General features: G+C 41.6%; 1 protein-coding gene across 2 annotated transcripts in view; it reads left to right on the forward strand.

The window, feature by feature from the left end:
* The first annotated feature begins 10192 nt into the window (after positions 1 to 10192).
* Positions 10193 to 20501, forward strand: part of smtnl (smoothelin, like) — a 32400-nt gene continuing 22091 nt past the window's right edge. The window contains exons 1-2 of one of the 2 annotated variants that reach the window (XM_036561626.1): positions 10193 to 10310; positions 10863 to 11490. In XM_036561626.1, coding sequence (XP_036417519.1) covers positions 11005 to 11490 — 486 coding nt within the window. In that variant the 5' untranslated portion in view covers positions 10193 to 10310; positions 10863 to 11004. The remainder of the gene's footprint in view (positions 10311 to 10862; positions 11491 to 20501) is intronic. The other variant, XM_036561617.1, reaches the window with a different exon arrangement.

Genomic DNA, 20501 nt, shown 5'->3' on the forward strand with positions numbered 1-20501 from the left:
TCCATGCTCAATCCACACAGGCGTTCTTTTGTAGCAACTGTTGCAACTGTTTACAGAATGTTGGCAAAAATTCCATTTAGTTTAATAAGAAACTGTCCGCATTTTGTACACATGTGAATGGTCACTGATAGTTTAGATTGGGTGTAAATTTTTGTAAGTAACATTGTAGCTTGGTGGCAAATTTGTTGCCATTGCAATCTGCCTAGTTTTGATTAGCTACGACAACATAGTACATGTGAATTCCATGCTGGTCTAAGCTGTTTTATGCTGGTTTATGCTGGTTTAGTGCTGGTTTAGCATATCATTCAAAACACAACATATGCTGGTGTTGCTGGTGACCAGCTATATTGGTCTATGTTGGTTTTCCTAACAGAGTGTGTAGCTTCTGAAACATTATGTAGCATCTCTAAACAAAGCTCACTACAGTTTTTCATTAGGGGCCAGATTTAGCAAACATTTGGGGTGGTGCAAATGAATTTTTCATGTGCAAAAGCTCTCACAGCTGATTTTCTTATGCGTGCACAGAAGGGCACCACTGATATGTAGGTTTTAGCAATTTAGCAATTACCTGTTGCGTAACAAAGTAAAAAAGCTCCCAAAAATACGCACTTAGCAGAAAAGTTTAGCTCACACAGACGAACACAGACAACAAAAGAACTATGACGAGTGGTTTTATTGTAATCCTGCAAGTCATTAACCTGTTTTTATGATGCACTTGTAATCTAATTACTCTCTTTCTCTCTGTAACTTTACCTTTCTTTGTAACCTGATAACGTAATGTCATTATAAGTATCCTGCTACCATGGAGTTCATGCATTTTAGGGTGTGGCACCACTGAGGTGCAAAAATAGAGGAGGAAGCTATGCAAATTAACATCGCTGCCTGGAATTACTGCCTGGAAAAATTGTTTCTAATGCCAAGCATATTAGATCATTCAATTACTATAATTTTAGCTCATAATTAAATATAAAGCATATAATATAATTGTGCTTATTCTACTAATTCTACTCTATTCTATGACACCTTTCAAATTAGCCAATTTGTGCATAAACAACAGGTCAAAGCAATCATGTGCAAACTAGAGCACTTCTTAGTAAATCTAGGCCAAGTTTAAATGGCATTTTAACCAGCATTCTACCTAACAGTGGCTATGAAAGAAAGCATTTGTGGTTAGAGCATAGATCAGTTAAGTTCCTCACTCTCATTAACTACATAACTTACACATTAATTTCATAGTCATTTCCAAATAATTCATAGTAGTTACTAAATAGTAAGTCTTAAGCAAATAATGTGGTTTAAGATTAATAAAAAGTCTTACAGGTTTAATACAATGCAAACTGTAACTGTTGATGTTGTGTTGTTTTGACATGTTATTGATTGCAGAAGTCTTACCCTAATGCCTCTTACGGTTTGGTTCAATGAGGTCATTTACAAGGCTCAGTCTTCTGACTCAGGTGATCCTTCTGAGTTTGAATGAACTCAAAGATGTGTTGATAGGAAAGCTTAAGGGAGTTTTACTAAGTCTTTGTGTAATCATGTAGTGGCACGTTCTGATGTGGTGTGGATGTACAGTAAATGCATAGTTAGTGTGTATGTGTGCGTGTATACGTGTGTTTGGATCGATAAGAGCCTGCATTTGTGTGTCAGAGCTGAATTGGCGCCCAGTGCATAGAAAAACACACTTGGGACTGCTCGTGCTGCCTGTGGAAGCAGGGGAGCAGGGCTGTAATTATACGGAGCCGGCGCTCTCAGGAGGTCGGCTGGGCTTTGGGGAATGTGTCCTCCCCCAATCCTCGTCCCCCATTCCTTCACTCACTCCCTCTCTTTGCCCCAGCACAAGATTATTTCCTCCAATGGAGCTCCACATACACATGCACACATCAACTGGGTTCTGTGTTAATCTGTTATGTTGCTTGGCAACCATAGTTTACTGTTACCAAATCAGTTAGTTAGTGTAAGAATTATTGAATGTGATTATTATTAATTATATATTAAATTATTGATTATAAATTAGAACATTGTATCATAGTGTATTTTATTACCACTTTATAAAAGCAATGAGCCACTCACAGCCACATTATTATCACTTCACGTTGTGTCTAACAACACAAGGGTAAAACCACTATAATACCCAGCTTCCTTCCATGGTTTACTGCTTTACTCAAGCTGGATTTGCTTTATCACTGGAGGTTCTGTAACATAATAATTTACCAGGCCAGTTTTTATGGAATAAAGTATCAGTGTAATTTTCCCCAATGACCACAAATAAACCAGACACTTCGTAAGCAGTGCACTAAATAGGTCATGAAGTTACATTAATTCACACAGAGTCCTAATAGGTATAATACACTATTTGGATGTAGACGCCATTATTTCATTACCTATTCAGCCTCAATAACAATAACAACACGGAGCATGGCCATGTTTATTAGCAGGTTTTATTATTATACTACTGTGTGATCAGTTTGAACAGGATTACTATGACTATGGAAGCTCTGAGTTACGGAAGGTAATACACTCCAGAATTATTATTCACCAGACTTGTAAAAACTGCAGACAGTGTGGATTTCTACTGGATTAAAATCATCAGCAATTACTTAAATAACAGTACACCGCCAAACTAATCCATCTGGAATAGGGCTCATGACGACTCGACAGCTCACTGATTGCTATAAATGTGATGTCTTCACTGCTGAGTTGCTGCTAGTCATGTGTGCAATGACTAAAGCTAAGTGCAAAACTGAAGTGTGTGTGCGTACGTGCCTGCGTGTGTGTATATGAGTGTTTTACACATCATCAGTGACCCCCTTACAGTTCAGACCTCCTCATTGATCACCTCCCTGTTTGTCAATAGCTGTCTGTGCTCGTGCCTTAAAGACGATGCCAAAGACATTATAAAAACACACATAAAAACACACTCAAATCACTCTTATTGTGCTTTTGCATGCCTTTCCAGACCTCTTTCTCTCTCTCTCACTCTCACTCTCTCATCGTCTTACTCTCTTCCTCTCTTTCCCACTTACACACTCTCTCTCTCTCTCCCTTTCTCACTTGGCACCATGTGTGCTTAATTAAATTGACTTTGATGTGATGATGACATCATTGACTGGCTGTTATTCTTTTGGACGTGTTTGGACATTAGGGTTCCCATGGAAACACTGATGTAATGGCCCCGCAGACCAGCTTTTAGGGAAAGCCGCAGTCAGCGTGCAGTGAAATAAATGGAGGTTTGTTTTAAAAGGATCAGCGGTTTGTCATCGACTGTCTTGGTGGATGAGAGCCAGCAGGACTTCGATCTTTCCCTCAGGAGCGTTCCTTCATTCCATCCTGAGAGTGAAAGAGTAAAGCATCACTCTGCAAAGGGATGGTGTGATAAATGTTTTTCTTCATGTAAACAAGGGTGGATTTGAGAAGTGTGTTTGTGACACTAATTGAGAGTGTGTAGAAGTGTGTGTATCCTGCAGCTGGAGAACACGGACACTGTCTGGTTGTGTATGAGTGCGTGTAAAAGTGCAATGACGCAATACATGCGCTCTGCGGCTAATTCAGCTCCCCTCATTAATGTTTACAACCGCCTGCACTTCACTGCACCCCATACTGCACAAGACCTTTCACAGATGGGGGCTTGCCACAGGAAGTTAAACTACAATTTATGAAAGAAGGAAGTGGGTACGACATACAAGACATTTTACAAAAACGATTCTGGTGTAATTGATAAAGGAACTCTGGGTGGTTCCAGAAAATTTGTAGAGAGGAGAATTGCCACCCAGTAATGTCTCCCAGGTTTGTCAAACGCTAGAGGGTGCTCCCAAGCAAATCCAAAATAAATGGGTTAATATGGAGGATTTGAGAAAAACCATAGCTTGTAAATGCTTAAACATATTTATATAGAAGAATGCATTCATATCCTGAATACAAATCAAATCAGTATAAAAATCTGTATAAAACATTTTAACACAGCTGTAATATTGTTAAGCGCTATTGAAGTCCAGTTATAGGAATTTATAATGTACGTTCACAATGCCTGTGAGCGTTAACTGCTTCCTTCAAGCCAGTGAGCTGCTCAGCTTGCCAACCAATCAGCACTCAGTAGCAGTATTGTTAGCTTCCTGCTAGAAAAAAAGGAAATATACAGTAAGTTTTCTGTGCTTTTTAGTGAAATACATCCTTCTACTTTCTAAAATTAACTGAAGGTCCTGCACTGGTTAGAAACTATTTTAAACCCTTACATAGCCAGGGCCTTCCAGCGGTCCCAAAGTTTTACTACACACTTCTATAACCTAAGAATAGCTCAGCCTGTTTGAATTGAAGTCCCTGTAGCTACTGGATAATAAGCCTTAGTATATAATAAGCCTAGGATTTTGAAGTGTTAAATTTCTGTATCAGCCGTTTAGCTCCATTCACCCCCATTCATTTAGGACTCACTCGCGGATGGTGTCTGGCATTTTGCTGTCATGTTTTTGATACGTATCAAACACACTGATGTGAACTAGCATTGTAGCCAAAAATTGAAAGTGATTAGTACTTATTTACACTAAGCAAGCATCATATTAATGTTTTATTATGATATTGTAGCGTCAGCATAGAGGAAGATGCAGAAGACCTTGTGCATATGGGCAAATGCTTTGAACAGGTATTTCAACAGGCAGTAAAATGCCTAGCTCAGCTCCAACCCCAACATGAAACACAAGGAGAGGGTAACGCTGGAGGACACAACACTTGATGAGGGTGGACACTTCTAACCTTAAGTTAACTGCAAAGCCCACCCTCCTCAGTTTACACCAAACAACACAACTACACTGATACCAACATCATCATCAGCCAGAGTGCTGAACAGTCCCTATCTAAACCAGAAGCATGGTGCACCCTTAGAGCCATTTGCATGGCCACACTCCCCAAGCTACTCGGCAGCACGGCCGTGGCAGACGCCACAATATTGTATATGGATCTACTGCTAGACAGTATGTTTTGTGCGATAAATGAGTCATATCAGCTAACTCGCCGAACCAGCTTCCCTGTGTTGCCTAAGAAGATGACATCGCCCAGGCCCCTCAGTGACTTCTCAGGAAGTAGTCATGTTTTTGACTCGCTCACATCTTCCTCCATTGTCTATCAGCTCTCTACAGTGTTGCAATACCTGGGTGAGCAATCGCCATCACTGATCTCTAGTCTGATAAGTGTGCTCTTTCCAGTCTAGGCCTGCAGGGTTTTGCTTGGCCCAATGTAAACACAAAGGCCTCTCTGGGTTTGTTCCACTCCACCAAACTTGGACCTGCTGCTCCCTAAAAAAACCTTTTTGTATGAAAAAAATCATTTTATATACTATGGGCTAGATTCCCAAAGCCATATTAAGCCCAAGCCTAGACTATAAAGAATTTCCAATGGTGATTCACCATTGACACTGCAATTTAGTCCAAGACTAAGCTTCATGCATGTCTGGGAAACTGGCCCTATAAGTTTATCCAAGTTTACTACAAATGTACTAAAGTATACCTGCAGCAAAGTAGCGACCCCTAGAAAGAGGTGGAAGAGAAAGCATTTGGAAAATTTCTAGTGCTCTTTACTGAATGAACTCACTTTAACGGTACTGGCCAGGCCAGTGCACAGACATTTTAGGAGGCAGTTCATCTATGGTTAACTACCGCTAGTTTCAGCCTCAGATGCTCAGTGCACCTCAAATCTATTGTATGTTTATCTGGCCATAGGATTTTTCAGGTGCATTTTGATTGGCTATCCACACATCTGTGTGAACAATCTTCTGTGCACCAGGTTTAATCTGCTGATGAGAAACAAACAGTTTCTGGCTCTGCTTGGCATGAAAGAAAAGTTTATGAATTTCACTTAATTTCACAATAAACGTTATTGGAGAAGAATTTAGGAGCTAGTAAATGAGATATCCTCATGTTTTCCAACATTTCCATTTTTTCCACATGTGTGTTTTTGTTGTAGCCCTGTTTTAAAAGCCACCTATCCCTACACGTCACATGAGAACAATGGTATGTGGTTGGTCATTTTGCTTGTAGGCCAAATGGCCCATTGCTGTCAAAGTAGGTGGTTCTTGGACATGTTGAATGACAGAACAAACTAGACTTTCTGACAATGTGCTAAAGTCTGGTTTTTGAGACTTACCTTCACCATAATGTAAGTTGCTTTGGATGAAGTGTCTGCTAAATAAATAAAGTGGACTTTTTTAAGTTTAGTTTAAAATAAGTGTAGAATTAGTGCATAGAAAAGAGAGAAAATAGTAAACTTTAAGTATACCGGTCTACTACACTGTAGTTGCATAGTTAAAAAATATACTAAAGCACTTATCTCTCCCATCTGATAAGGGCTGTGGCAGCTTGGGGGGGGCACAAGGGGATAAAGTCTTATAGCTTTAGATACAATAACCAACTGCCACGGATAAGTGCACCACTGTTCAGAATTCCCCACCTGGCTTCTTTAACTAATGTTGTGAAACGTTTACAACCTGAGCTTAGCGTGAGGGACTGACGTCACCACAGAATGACATTATAGAAATCATGTTCAGGGAGATAAAAAAACAAACAAACGCAGCAACAGCTTCTCAGAGCTTTTTCCTGTTTTGTTAAAAAGTCCTCCACTGCTAGAGTTAAGCAAAAAAAAAACAAAAAAAAAAAACAGGCTTTTATCGACAGCTTGAAGGATCTGGAGAGACAGGCCGAATGGAGGACTGAAAGATTCTCTCTTTTCCTGCCCAGCATGAAGGCTTCCTGCCCGAGTTCTGTGTATAGTGTTCACGCACACAGCTCTCTAATGTAAAGCCAGTGGGGGGCTTGCAGTGGGCTTGTTTCCAGAATGACAGTGTGCCATTATAAATCACCTCTGCTGTCCCTCAGCCTCCAGTGTTTACAGTAAACAGGACACTGGAATGTAAAGTTGTTTCTGGCTGTGGGGCTGGCTTCATTATAGAGCCCGTGTTAGGTCATCAGTACTGCAGCCCCAAAACCCCAGCACCCCTCCTCAACTTACTATCTAACCAGGAATGTTTGCTTTGTCTGGGGTCTGGTACTTTACGCACACACAAACCTCCCCCAAATCTGTTATTTCCCAGGTTTCACAATACAGTCTAATCTATTGTCATTTTGATGGCAATCATTTAAAGCAAAGGTTTGGGCAAAAATTAAGTTTACTCAGTTTTGCCTTTAGTTGACCAGCCAAGGGGTGTTTGGTGTCCCAGGTTTGGTCCTTTAACTCTTAAGCTACATGGACAATGTAGCTAACAAGTAATGGAATTTTATAGCCACCAGTTTAGTATTGTGCTACATATCTAAACTACATGTCTAAATCATCACGCATGTGCCTCAAATTGCATCAAACTGTTAAGTAATCTCAAGTAGATTTACTTATGTTGTTTCTGTTGCTATGAATCACTGTTGTCTATAAAAATGAAAAAAAAAAATGTCAGTTGTGATGTCCAAAAATGGTAGTAGGAGCATCTTTTAGCCTGAGTTTTATCTTTACTTTGTATGTACACAAAACATTATGTCAGAAACCACATAAGCACATAAGCAAGTCTATTTGAGATTACTTAAAGGGACACTTTGGCCAAAATAAGAAATGTAACCATCACCACATCTGTGGTTTGAAAATAAAAAGAAAAAAAAAGAAAAAAACCTTTGCTCGGGGGTAGAATTTTGAGGGTAGACTTTATTCATTAGCTGGTGAATGCACACAGAAGGCAGATGGTAAACGTCACATGTTAAACATCATTACAATGGAGAGAATGAACTACTCAAATGACAGAAATGAGTCACCAGAAAAGGAGGACAGCAAGCTGAAAGATACAGTTAGATACTTATCTAGAAACAGTTTGGCTTCTTTTCTTTAGTTGAAAGGGTAAAAAACTTGTCTCTGGCAGTTTTTTTAAAAGATTTTGCCTGATAATCAAGGCAAGAGTTACACCAATGCTAGCTAAATTGTATTTAATAGACTATAGATCAGTTTCTAGGCAGGCAGTCAGGATTAATTGACATCACAGGGATTCCCAATGGTTGTGTGATGTATTTGCATAATGCATGCTGGGTATTGTAGTGAGAGAACATTGACTAAAACAATAGAAAATTCTGAATTCTGTCAAAGCGATGAGGCTGAGGGATATAATGCTGCTGTACAAAACACTACATAACATGATAAATGTTGTGGAATCTGCCATAGGATCCGCATTGCTGTGAGAAGACGTGTTGCCCATGTCTTCTTCTGTGCTGATGCTACACTGGTGTCAGAAGGCACGAGTTTGAAGAAATTGAGCGGTGCCTCAACAAACTGAAAGGTGAACAGCGAAGAGGACATAGCCTGGAGGAAGGGAATACCAAGCGCTATGCCTGCTCCCTCCTGGACAGCTAAGAGTGAGGTGAGCCCAGCTGGAGTCCAGTGAGAGGGAGATGGCACACATCACCCCTGCAACAGTGAAGGCACCTGGGAGCTGTACTCCACACAAGTAATCACTTGGCATCATGGGACAGGTGAGGCTGGTTGCAGTGGCTAGCGGTGGAGCTGCGGCAAAAAGTCAGAGGTCCCTGGCAGTGTGGCCTTCGTTCTCCATGGAGGAAGCAGCTGGCTTGGGAGAAGCTGAACACACAGCATCAGGGCAGATTGGTAGATCTCTGGGCGGGGAGTGCTGTCAGGTCGATGGCACCGTGGCTTTTCGTGGGGGAAGCTGCCAATGCTGGAGGAGCTGGACACACAGTGCCGCCACCAGTAGGTGGATCCCTGAGGGCTGTCGGTAGTGCAGACGAGCAGCACCTTCACCACCATCAGTGGTGCAGTGGATGATGGAGAAAGTGTAAGGTGGCCCCAGTAGCACCAGACTTGAGGCTGTGAGCTGGACGGAGTTCTGCTGTGCCCAGGAGGATGCAGTGCTCAGTCTCTCTCCTCTGGCACACTGAAGGAAAGGACTAGCTGTTGATGGCTGTGTCAGTGGATATGGCAGGGAATCCGGAGACTTTGTTTAGACTGTGTGGGTTGCCGGGACACTTGACCCTTGGGTGGGGGGCTGTGTGGTGTCCACCACAGACTCCATCTTCCCATGAGGGGCTTAGAGGGTGTGGCCATGCAGAGTGTGCCACACTCTGATTAAAAAGGTACTGCTGTTGCTGTTGTAGTTGTGTTTATTAGAGTAATTGTGTCTGAGAAGGGGGGGCTTTGCAGTGTAACTAGTGGTTAGAAGTGTCAACCCTACTCGAATGTTGTGTCATCACACATTGACCTCTCTCCATGTTATGCGTTGGGGTAGCACTGGGCCGGGCATTTCTGTGCCTCTGTTGAAGTTCCTGTTCAAAAAAAAGCACATTCACCTGTAGACACTACGTTGTGTGCATCTTCTTCTGCGCTGACGCTATAATACTAAACTGTAATTTTAGGCTGAAATGCCCCTTTAACAACTTAACCCAGTTTACCCAGTTTGAAGAAGGTGTGTTTCGATTTAGTCATGCAGTTTGCGCAATGCTAACAGATGGCTTTAAGCTTTCATGACTTGTTATATGCATTAACCAGTGCAAAGCTAAATAAGCGAACTTCATACAATAAATATGTCAGGGACTACATACAGGGTAAGGGGAAAGTCTGATTAGATTTTTGACCAAACTATTGTGCATTGTACACACAGTGATCTGAAAAACACAGAAGTGTCACATAAAGTTCAGTGAAGACAGTGGTCTATGAGTGGGTGAATGTAGCCAAAGGGTTCCTCTGCTTTGACCTTTTTTGGTTCCCTATTGTATTTAAATGTACATGGCCTGTCTGAACTCTTTGGAGTGGAATCTTAACCCCTTTATCTTGACCCTTGGGCCTGGCACTGCTCTGAGCCCTGTAAAAGCGAGACAGGACAAACAAAAGGCCTGTCTGTCCCGTCGTGATGTATGACAGTGCTGGAAGAGAGTGAGACAGCTGACAGCACAGACACAGATGCCAGGACACAGCAGAGAGAGATAGAGAGAGAGAGAGAGAGAGAGAGAGAGAGAGAGAGAGAGAGAGAGAGAGAGATTCCTTGTGCTGTGAAAGTGGAGAGTGACACAAATACACTGGAAAGGGTAGAGGAGGGAACAGACAACAAAAACAAGAAGGGACTATTTCCAACAAGCCGCAGTGGGCTAGGATAGAATGCAACTCCAACACTCCTCCCTCTTTCCCTCCCTCCCTCCCTCTGTTCCCTCCCCTGGGCTGAGGAGTGGGAGATTAACCTGACTGTGTGAGCTGTACTTTAAAACAGTACGGCGCGCAGAGCACTCACATACACTCAGCTGAGGAGGCAAGACTTTTACTGACCTGAGAAGAGACAACTGAAGACACAGGTCTGTACATACATGATATTATACAACAGCTTTTATAGGATACTATAAAAAGTGTTCACTATGCTTTTGTTGGCAGAGTTTGATTCACATTTACCGGAAAGTTGTATCATTAACTTCTTAAACTGTAAAGTCATTATTCAGTGGCTACTATGAAACCAATATGTAATATATGATAGTTGACACTGATTAACTAATTTGAATAATTTGTGCATGAATAAAATGTATTATTTCAAAACATTTACAGCCAAAAGTAAGTAAACTAAAACTGTGGTGGTAAATTTTATTGGTATGGGAATGATGAACACTCGTGAATCAAGTAAATTCAGTGCACTTCACATACATTAAATAATGTTTTTTAAGTGTGCAAGTCAAAATAGTTTTGATTAATCAATAATGTGAGCAAATATACTTGGTAAAGTGAAGTTTATGATGGTTTGGTATGTAGGAAATTGTAAGCCATGCTTGAAAATATTTGGTGGCTTAATGTCTAATAGATTGGGGTCAAGTGAATGGGGGTTTATGAAGGCTGGTGCTAACATTGCTTTGCTTCAGCAGGTCGTAGTTGGTGGACTTCCAGTGGAACCTACCTGGGAGAGAGATTAAAACCTCATTGAGGGGCAAGTAAAGAAGAGTCCAGGCATTTGGGATACTGTGTTAAGAGCAGCAGCAGTAGCAGTGCTTGAGACTGGTTGAGATGGACGCTGGGCCGTTGGCGGTGGTGGCCGAGGGTTCTCCAGAGGGGGAGACGGTGTGTGCCGCTCTGGCCCGCTATGAGGCCACCCTGCGAGATGCAGTGCGTGAGATCCACGTGGACGTGAGTGCCTTCAAGTTAGGCGTGGAGAGGCGTCTGGAGGAGGCGCTGCGCGTGAGTGGCCCACTGGGGCGCGCCGTGGCCCAGCTGCAGCAGGAGAACCGGCAGCTGCGGGGTCAGCTGGAGGCCCTCACCCGGCAGGTGGAGATGCTGAGCGGGACGGTGTGCGACAGGAGCGCTCTGCTGAGCACCGGACCACCGCAGACGCAGTCGCAGGCCCAGAGCAGCCAGACTGGAAACCAGCTCACTTCTTCTCCTCCTGCCCCCAGCGTGGGTGCACTGACCGGCTCAGCCAGTGGTTCAGCTATGAGCCCCACTGCCACGCGCTTCTCCAGCAGGGCCACCTTCTCCGTCACCAGCAAGAACAACGTGAGTACACTCGGTGTGAGATTGTGTGAGAGTAGGGGTGGGAATCTCTGATCACACAATGATTCTATTTGATTCTTTAGGAAATCTCACATTTCACCACAATTCAGTTAAATTCAGTTAAATAATGGTCAGTACAGTGTAGTATTTTCATAACCAAGATGCAATATGATTTAATGATAGCACCTTGCCACAATTGATTGATGTCAACACAGTCTTAGGACAGTTTTTAACCTATTCTGTTGAAGGTGGTAGTACATCATGGTGTTCCAGCTGCTATTCCAAGACTTGCCATTGCTGTTTTGTTATACAGTTGAAGAGTTTCATTCCAAAATGCTGAATATCCATTTGTAATGATTTGGGATATAACAAGTTTTTGAAAAGTATAATAGATGACGTTTAATGGAAAACACAATTTTTTTCTCTAATAAAAGCAGCATTAATCATTATATAGCTCACTCTAAACAACATATATCATGAAAAAAATCATCTTGAAAGTGGTCTATTCGGAATGAAACCCCTAAATTATTCTCTATAGCTAGGGCTAGGGTTATGGTTAGGGTTAGCTACTCACTGGGCCCTCTGCCATCTCTATACCGTGTACCCTTTCATCCTGTAACTGGTGGCCAAAAACAATTGGCCTAAACCTGTGGGAACATATGGCAGTGATGGCATTGTTTCCTATTGGTGACATTTGGCAGTGCAGAACCACAAGTGAATGCATCTCTTGACTTGTGAAAGCGTGAGTTGTAGAAGAGTGGGTGGGAGGAGTTGGAACGAGAGTGTGTTTTCTGAGCCAAGGAGGAGGATGATGTCAGCCTTTATGAGTACAAAAAGAACTTGGCATTGGAAACCTAAATATTTAGACGTGCAAACGCTGAAAAGCATACAAAGAGTTGTTACGTGTTCCTGGCCAAAGTCAAAGTTTTACACATGCCTTTTGCGCAAAGTGTCCAAAATCGGTGATGTCCCTAAAAGCTTGATTAACGATGTATAAATCTGAGGGCTAAGGAGGAATTTGGCTCAAGACAAAGTGCTGTAAGATGACAGCTGGTAGATTGTGGAGCATTTAGTTTTAGCCTCCATATGTTAGAATGGTCAACCACTCAGATGTGTCTGGCAGATTTACTTTGACTTGGTTTCGGGCAAAAGCCCAAGTAATTCAATCTAGTGGTTTTAGCAGAAATGAGTCATGAACAGAATTACTTAAACTAGGAAAATCTACGAATGTAATCAAACAGGAAGCAATTTGGATTAAACTTTAATTATGTTTTTGTTTCTTTAAACTTCCAAGTGGATTCTCTGGCTTGAGGTTATAGTTCAGGGGTCATCATATTGCCTGCACATGGGACTGCTCTTGATCCAGCAGTTGCAGACCAGGAAAAGCTCTCTTTCTCTTTTATTTGAGTCTTCTCCTTTTTTTCCTGAGCTGAGCTCACAGCTGCAGCCTGTAACTCACAGTGCTGTTAGACCCAAGACACTCAGACGCAAACACACTTAGACCAGCTTTCTGTCCAGCCCTCGCCCATCTATCAGTAGCTCAGTCTGCACCGGACCCACATCAGACCATACACAGCATGAAAATACACTTATTTGCATAACATGCAAATCAATAGATCCATGTTGTAAACTTTATAAGCAGCTTTCTTATGAAAGGGTCATTTGGTGAAAAGGTACTCTGGGAATCATTAACGTTTCTCTGGCTGTTTCTCCATGTTCTTCCCACAAGTGTTTTTTCCTAGCGACTGTTGCTAGGTTGGACAAGCTTTACAGAATGTTGGCAAAATCCCATTCAGTCTAACAAGCAACCGAAGTGTACTTAACATATGTAAAGTGTACATAAAGTGTACATAACTTTAACATTCACATGCCATAAACATCTCATGGCAGATGTCATATGTTGTCACGAGTCAGATTATACGCAGTAATATAAAAGGGTCATATTACCATTACCATTAATGTGTGTACATGCACTTAATAATCTGATTGAAAACTGCAGAAAATAATATTTTGTCAGTAATCCGATCAACTTGTTTACATGCACTTGAGTAATCAGAAAATGGGAAAACTGTAGGGTTTTCATGAGTCAGACTATAATTGGATTTCTGCTTTGCAACCAGCCAATAAACTCACAGAAGAAGATGTGACATAAACATAATGTAACACTTAAACTTCATGCTGTGGCTTTTTTAAAAAAAACATTGCGCCACTGTACCTGAAAATATGAACATACATCATCCAGAAGATTCTTGCTTATTTCCGGTAACGCGGTCTGTTTTCGCACATGCACAGCCTGAGAAATCAGAAAGAAATCAGAGTAAGAGTACACAGGCACTGAGAAATCTGATTACTGAGCTAAAATCCAGCTCTCTTAATTGGATGTCTTAATTGGATTTCTAGACCTTATTCCGATCTAAGAAATCAGCGTATGTTGTTTACATGACCATTTGAATTATCAGACAACTGCAGAAATCCAAATATAATTGTGTTAAAATTTCTTGATGGACACATCAATAGAAAAAGTCTAAAATTACTTGGAAAAACTTACATTACCTTCCATTACAAGTTAAGAAACTTTTTACTTGTGTAAAGTGACCAATTTGGAGATATGAATTCAGACAGCGTTGATATGACATCTGCTGTGGCCGGTAATGTCAGTGTTATGTAGCAGGGTTCAAATAATGTGTTACCCAAAATAAGTTCCGTTTCTCATTAGATTGAATCGGGCTTTTTCCAGCATTCTGTAAAGCCTCCCTCCAACAGTGGCTACAAAATAACGCAGTACAAGCTTGAGCATGGATAGTCCAATTAGCTGTCAAAAAGCAGTGCTGATATTCATTTTTCTCAAGCCGCTTCTGGCCGTGAGGGAGAGTGTGTGGAGGCTGTTATCTTCCCTCCTGCCACATCCACACCTGCAAGCTCCATAATGAGTTAGCTACGTGCCGGCCTTGGACAGCACAGAAGTTTCAGTGTTTCTGAGGAGTACTGCCTGTGCTCCGGGCTACGACCCTGCATTAGAGAGAGAGAGAGAGAGACAGAGAGAGAGAGAGACAGAGAGAGAGAGAGGGATGTGTGCTGGCCTGTTCTACAGCAGTTGTCCACACAGCTCAGCTATGAGCACCTGCAGATTTCATACTTAGCCTATCAAGCTTTACTTTATTTCTCACTCCCCACTCACTCCTTGTCTCCAGCCTTGGTCTCCGTGCGTGTCTTCCATCTTCTGCACATCTCCTCCTCATCCGTCTTTTTATCCAGGATTCGATCTCGGTCTGTCGCCGCTGTATCTGTGCCATCTTTCTTTCTTGGTTGCTCTGTTTGTCTCTTGCACACATCAATCTTTCTTTCACTATCATTATGTGGCCTACGTGGTCTCTGAATGGCCTCCTGGAGCTTTGTGCCAGAGTTCATCCCAGACTACATTAGCCTCATTCTTTTGGTGGAGCCGGGGGTACGCTGGGCTCCTCGCAGGGCTGCCAACCTCCTGTAAATGTATAAACAGTTTCTAAACACATATCTACATTTCACCTTGTCCATAAATCTGTCAAAAGTTTGGCTGTCCATAAAAACATCCTATTATTAACCTGTCCCTGCTGCCAACAAGCTTTCTTCATAGCTATGAACATCTACATTCTGCAATGTGTGTCCACAAAAGCCAACACAATGCACTTTTAAAATAAAGGTGCCACAATGGGTTCTTGGGGCAATGCCATAGAAGAACCACATTTGGTCCCCTAAAGAACCATTCAGTTGAATAGTACCCTTTAAAAAGGTGCCACAAAGGGTTCTGGGAGTGATGCCACTTTCGGTTTCCTGAAGAACCATGTTTGAAAAAGAGGTTTGTGAAGAACTTTTTAAAGGCTTAAAGAAGTTTCATCTAATGTCAGGGTTCTATGTATGGGTTCTTCCTAGAACCTTTGCATAATGTGGAAGTTCTTTAAACTCACTCATCTCATTTAGATTCTTCTGTGGTGTCACACAAAGAACTCTTTTCGGCACCTTTAGGTTTAAGATTGTTTTTTTCATCAAGAATGATCCACTGAAAAGTTCTTTGAGGAACCAAAAGTTGTTCTTTTGTGGCATCATTCCAGAGAATCCTACTATATTATTAACACTTTTAAAGATCAAAATAATCAGTAAATCCACATCCTAAGCTTGGCAACCCTGGTTCCTCTCTCCCCATTGGTGAGCTCCAAGACAACTATACACTTTATATTTCACGCTTCCCACTCACTCCACGTCTTTGGGCTGCGTGGTCTCTACATGGCCTCCTGGAGTTTCTCAGAGCTTGTCCCAGACCGCATTAACCCTGTTCCTTTGGTGGATCGGGGGGTACGCAGGATTCGTCTCCCCCCAATTGTGAGCTCCAGCAGGACTATACACCAGAGGAATGCCTCTGTTCCACAAATAATCTCTCCTCCACTCCTCCATGCTGTCTGTGCTGAAGAGTCCAGCGCTGCTGTTGCCAATTACCGCTGCATTTCTGCGGTCTCAATGGACCATTGTGTCGACATTCTGCCTCATTTGAAGTACATTGAGTGAGTGAGGATTAGAAGAACACCCGGGACACAGCCCCCCCACCCCCTCCTATCCATTGCCCCTCCACTGGACTTTGCCAGAGTTCCAGGCAGTACACTCGTAAAAATAGACTTGCCAGAAAGGCTTGTTTGGAGTGATGCTGAATGAAAACCACTTTTAGAAGAACCTCTCAGTGGATGCTTCTTGCACAAAGCATGTTTGTAAATAGGCCTGTCACAGTTATTACATAACTGCCTGATCTCAATTATTAGAGATGACCGTAATTATTTAAGCAGACTGCGATCAATTTCTTGACTCATTACGATTCACCATTACAATAAGCAGACAAAAAGCATTTCCCCAGTTATACTGAGACAAATACAGGTAAAAAATGTACATTCACTTGGTCATATCATGGGTCATACAATTAAAGTTCCAAAATTTTATTACACACTACTGTAACCTAAGAAGACATATGCAGGTGTATGTATTTTTGTATGTATATACAAATATACTGTCACAGACACACATGTATACATTCCACATTTTACATTATGACATGAACTGAACAAAAACCCATATTACATTATATGATTATTAATTAGGTCGGGAAGAAACCAAACAAATACAGATAGGGTCAGATCATCATACACATTAGAATTCCAGTTAAAGAATGACATTCATATGGAAGAGGAACTGGGAATGCTAGTTAGTGGGGAAACATTTCAACTTTTCAAAATATGCAATCATGGGATCCCAAGTTCTATGGAATTTTACAGATGCCTTTCCAGATGAAAACCTAATATTTCCTAATTTAATGAAAAGATCACAGAGCCACTGTGAGGCCTTTGGTGGATAGGATGATTTCCAATTAATCAATATCTTCCTCCTAGCCAGAAGGGAACCAAAGGCCAAGGCCTCCTTAATCCTGTTTGGAATTTTTAAATCTGTGTTAATCAGCCCAAATAAACTTTATTCAAAACTTGGTACATCTCCAGTTCAAATGCTTCAGATAAACAGTTAGTAATTGCCAACCACAAACTTGACAATACTGGACAAGTCCAAAACATACACATAATGTTAGACTTTGCTGAATGACAATGGTATGAAAATGGGATCTACATTAGAAAATCTAGTGAGGCCAAAATGCCACTGGAATTAGGACCCTATCTTTAAAGTATATCTTACAATAGGGCAAGTTATAGAATTCAAAGCTGGTAGACGTAAATTGGCTATTACTTAGGCTGGAAGTGAAGATGAAGTGCCGACATCAGCTTCCCGGCAAAAACCAGTTTAGCTCCCACTGCACCAGTTTAGCTGTGAGGACTGATACCAAAGTACTGCCTTCTTCACATTTACTGCCCCATAGCATAATTTTTCTAAGTTAGGAAAAGCCAGGCCACCTTCTTTGCTTTGTCTTATGTATCCTCCCCACACAAATGACAATATAATACTATCTATTGCGTGAAGAAAGGCCTTGGTTAGGTGTACCAGAACACACTGAAATAGAAACATAAATATGGGTAATACTGACATTTTGATGCAGTTTATTCTACCTGCCAATGATAAATGTAAGGTTTCCCACTTTTGAACATCTTCTTTAAATGATAGGGTAAATATTCACTGCCAGCTATTCAAACCATGTTACGGATGTTGAAGTTAAGAACCTTTTTAATGTTGGAAGAAACTTATATAATATCAAAGTCCTTTACAAATGTTTCTTCCAGGAACTATACGTCCAAATCAAGGGTCATTTAGGAAGCTCCTCATAGCTCCTGTCAGTGCTAGAGACACATAGACAGTCAGAGAACAACATCTGCACCACCCCAACACTACACATCCACATTCCTTTCTGCTCTGTCCCATCTGTGTGTTGGGGGGGTTGTATCCACTTCCCCCTTTTTCCTGGTAATTGTGAACAAATTGCTCTCAGGTCAGTGGGTTATCATACATGACTCTGGACCACTGCGTGGTGGTGCACTGTACATTTCTCGCACCTTGTCTTCTGACAGGAGGCTCATTTCAGTAAGTGTGTGTGTGTGTGTGTGTGTGTGTGTGTGTGTGTGTGTGTGTGTGTGTGATAGAGCTTCTCCAGGGTCTGTGAGTCAGTGTAGGAGGTCCAGGGGAGAGATAAGATGTGCATGCTTGTTATCTGTGGATAGTCTGTCAGAGGGCAGTCTGTCTCAGTGAGAGAACACAGACACACACACACACACACAGTGGCTGTTGTAACACAACATCTTCATGATCTTGCAGGGTCAGCCGTGATCCTGTGATGAAAATATACATTTGGGGTCATCTTGAAATCTTTTGGTGCTGGATTATGTTGTGAAATTATTTATCTATTTATTTATTTATTTGTTTATTTCTTTACCAATTTTCCCAATTTTTACACCTATTCCACTACGAAGCTTTCCTTCTGTCATATGAAGCTATCAAGCTGGGAGGGTGAAGACTAGTACGAGCTTCTTTCAGGACACGTGAAGCGCCATATTTTCGAACTGCCACTAACACAGCATCATTGGACAGCTCAATGTGCTTGGAGAAAAACACTAACTTTTGTCTTGTTAGCCAACAGATCCCTGTGTTGGCTAACATAATGCTGAGTGAGGGAAGGAAAAGAATCATTCTACCCACCCAGAGAGAGCGCTGTCACTGGTTCCCAGTCACGGATAGCTGTGGCATCGCTAAGGATCAAACTCATAAGCTCCTGATTACAGGGCCAATGTTTGGGTGCTTGCGTCACATCCACATGCTTTTTTTGGGGTTTTTTGCTGGACTTTCCAGCCATAGATCCATTGGGCTAATGACAGGCTTATTGACTGTCAGACAATGTTGACCAGCATACTGTAAGCTCTACACACTCAGTTTGTTCCCACCCTAATAACTACATTCCCACCCATATTTAGCCCCAAATTGTCATGATCGTCTCCAGACTTTCTCAATATGAAATGATATCTTTCTCCTTGAGACTCCTTGAGATAATGTATCATGTATGTTAATGTAATGAGATTTTATAGTAATTTTTGACGACTTCTATTAAGGATGCACTGATATGAGAACTCTAGGCTGATATTTTTATGTGCATATTTGCATAAACATTCATTAAATGGCAGACATAAATAAAATACAGACATTTTTGAATCAAATCTACACCTCTGTCCGGTGCCAATCATTGTTTGGTAACACTTTACTGAAGGCGATTATTAGGCAACATAACACCTACGCAAGCAGGACAACTGACATAAACCTATATAAACATTTATAAAGGCCTTTTCCAACAAGCAACCCTCTGAGGTGAAATGACACCAATGACCAGTGCCAATTGGTCACCAATGACCATAAGTGTTTTTGTAGGTCTAAGCCAGTTGTTATTAAAGGCTTATTTAGGTGTCATGTAGCTTTACGAAAGCTGTCCATCAGTAAAGTGTCACCTTATTTTTTAGCAATTATCTGTCATACTCATATTAATTCAATTTCATTTTGCATCCCCAATTTCTATTGCTCAATACAACATTGGAATATGGAGTTTCACGTACCCTAAGGGTCGGCTAGTATTTTTAAATGGTCTAAAAAAAACTCTTAACAAAAAGGGGAAAAAGACAATCTTATAGCGCTTTTACTTTTTCAAAAAAGGAAAATCCTAGCAGGGACCAGTCAAATGGTTAGGTTCGGTTTTTCTCTCACCCTGGGATATTCAGGTCTCACGAACATTTTGCCATTTGGCCATACACCCCTGTATGCATCAAAATATCCAGCATGTTCATATAAAACTTGTCTCATGTCAACAGGTTGAACTCAGTACTGTTTGTTCTGGGCTAATTGATGGGAGGAGGTTTATATACCCCATATTACTGGTTAGCAAGCCCCCTTTAAATCAACGCCTCATCAGAACCTTTCATAGCATTACTCAGCCCTGCTCTTATCGCCCTCCCTGCTCCTGCAATCAGCACTCAACCGTAAATGAGACACTGTATTATGTTGCTATTGACCCAGGTATGACCTAAGACGCATATGTTTTTTAAATGACCGTAATGGCTTAAAAGCTCTTTTGGCTGTGAGCTTTGGCTCACATGGGCAGCATGCGTGAGCGTGCGTGGGCGTTTGCCAGCCTTATGTACCGTATCGCCCACCACTCACCTCTGTATGCCAGCACATCTGGATTTCTGACTGCATACCCACCCGTTAAATATGCCTAGGCTATTCTTAATCCTGGACGTTTTGGTTACATGGAGCCCAGAGGAATGCTTCTTGATCTTGTACACTCAGATCTATATTTGGTCTGATGTTTCTCTGTATTTGGTGATAGCGCTCCACATAGGCAGGCAGGCCTTGCAGGGAAAAACGTAATGCAATTGTGTGCCTCATTGCCACATACATAAAACATATGACATCAACAGAGTTATTATTATCATTATTAAGTGCCGCCAAGTCTGATTGTCTGCATCCATCTTCTTGCTGGCCATTTTCTTCCTCTTTTACCTTCAACAGTTCCAAAC

Source organism: Colossoma macropomum, unplaced genomic scaffold (genome assembly GCF_904425465.1).
Source record: "Colossoma macropomum unplaced genomic scaffold, Colossoma_macropomum, whole genome shotgun sequence".
Classification (NCBI taxonomy): Eukaryota; Metazoa; Chordata; class Actinopteri; order Characiformes; family Serrasalmidae; genus Colossoma; species Colossoma macropomum.